This window comes from Mandrillus leucophaeus, unplaced genomic scaffold, assembly GCF_000951045.1.
Source record: "Mandrillus leucophaeus isolate KB7577 unplaced genomic scaffold, Mleu.le_1.0 Scaffold4, whole genome shotgun sequence".
Lineage (NCBI taxonomy): Eukaryota > Metazoa > Chordata > Mammalia > Primates > Cercopithecidae > Mandrillus > Mandrillus leucophaeus.
In genome coordinates, this window is record NW_012104253.1 from 11,008,641 (window position 1) to 11,010,325 (window position 1,685).

The window sequence follows — 1,685 nt, forward strand, 5'->3', positions numbered from 1 at the left end:
TGTTGGTGTCACCCATGATGGTCCCGCCAGTGACCTCCCCACGTCTCTGTTGGTGTCACCCATGATGGTCCCACCTCTGTCACTGGCCATGACCAGCTCATCCAGGGGACACTCAGGCTGCTCCTGTCTCTTTCAGCTCCCAACTCTACCTCTTGCCCCACTGAGGAAAGCTGGTGGTCGGGGCTGGTGATCATCATTGCCGTATGCTGTGCCTCCCTGGTGTTTCTGACTGTGCTTGTCATCATTTGCTACAAAGCCATAAAAAGGTGAGTGCTCACCCACCGCACCCAGCTCCAAGCCGAAGGGAACCCCAGCTGGGCCTGGGGCTCCTACACACATCCTGTATCATTATTTTAAATTATGAAAGTTGTTAAGCGTATAAGAAGCAGAAAGAACATACAGTGACCTTCCATCTACCCTCACCCCGATTCAACAGTTCATCAAGATTTGGCTGTATTTGCTGCGTCTGTTTTATTTTTCCTTTGATCTTTTTCATTGCCGAGATTTTTAAAGTTGATCTCAGAAATAATGTCTCTGTCACTTTAGCGAGTTTGATTCCACAAGCAATTGATTAGCACCAATTATATGTCAGGCCCAGTGCAAGGTGAAAAATACGAAAATGTTGCAAAGCACCAAAGAGTAATAGGAGTTGTTAACAATAGAATTATTTCTAAGGAAGTTTTTAAAACATTTCCTGACTCCCAAAATTAAAGGGCCCACATTAAGAACATTCCTAACACCTACAATATTTAAGTTTACTCTTTAAATTGGTTGTTCTGTGTGATGTCACTTTAGTAATTCAAAAGCAGAAAGTAAAATATCAAGGTAAAAGTCTTAAAACAAGTGCCCGATCAGGCACACAGGGTGGGGGCGTGGAAAGCCAATAGACCAGGAGCATCCTGGTAACAGGGCACAGGAGAGAGGATACCTGGGGGCAGGGCCCGGGCATGGCGGCTCCATGCAGGACAGGCCATGCCCTGGGCATCTGCCACCCAGCCGAGAACCCAAACTCAGAGCCCCCTCTGCCCCAAATGCACATGCTGTGGGGCAGTCTCCAAAAACACTGATAAATAACACAGGCATAACTGTAATCAGCAATACCTCAGCCGGGCACTGGGTTCCTCTCCTCACCAACGTTCTCTTAGTTCATCTCCACCTACATTTTCGCTATCAGCTCCATTTTGCAGAGGAGGGTGAGGTTCTAAGGAGTTAAAGAGCCACCCGTGGTGCATGGCTGGCAACTAATGGAGTCAGAATTGAACCCAGAACAAAGAGACTCCGAAGCCCAGCCCTGACTACAGCACCGTGTTTCAGGGTTATTGATGAGTTAGACTCCAGTGTTGGGCTAAGAAGAGACCTCGGAATTCCTGCCTGCCCTTCCTCAGGGATGCGGGAGAGGGGACACTCGGGGTTTGGTGAGGTCTGTCTGTGCTTCTCTGAGGCCAGAAGGACATACAGACAGAAAGGCCCAGTGCTTCAAGACCCTGTCACTCTGGGTAGGGGCCTAGTCTTGAAAACCAAGGTGGGACCAAGCACAGTGGCTCATGCCTGTAATCCCAGCATTTTGGGAGGCCAAGGTGGGTGGATCACCTGAGGTCAGGAGTTTGAGACCAGCCTGACTAACATGGTAAAACCCCGTCTCTACTAAAAATACAAAAATTAGCAGGTCATGGTGGCGCATGCCT

At 48.8% G+C, this 1,685-nt stretch overlaps 1 protein-coding gene across 1 annotated transcript in view; it reads left to right on the forward strand.

Annotated features, from left to right (window-relative positions):
* The window catches only part of PRIMA1 (proline rich membrane anchor 1), an 86,533-nt gene that overhangs the window by 64,044 nt on the left and 20,804 nt on the right, over positions 1 to 1,685 (forward strand). The window contains exon 4 of the mRNA XM_011991733.1: positions 137 to 266. Within this exon, the coding sequence (XP_011847123.1) occupies positions 137 to 266 (130 nt within the window). The remainder of the gene's footprint in view (positions 1 to 136; positions 267 to 1,685) is intronic.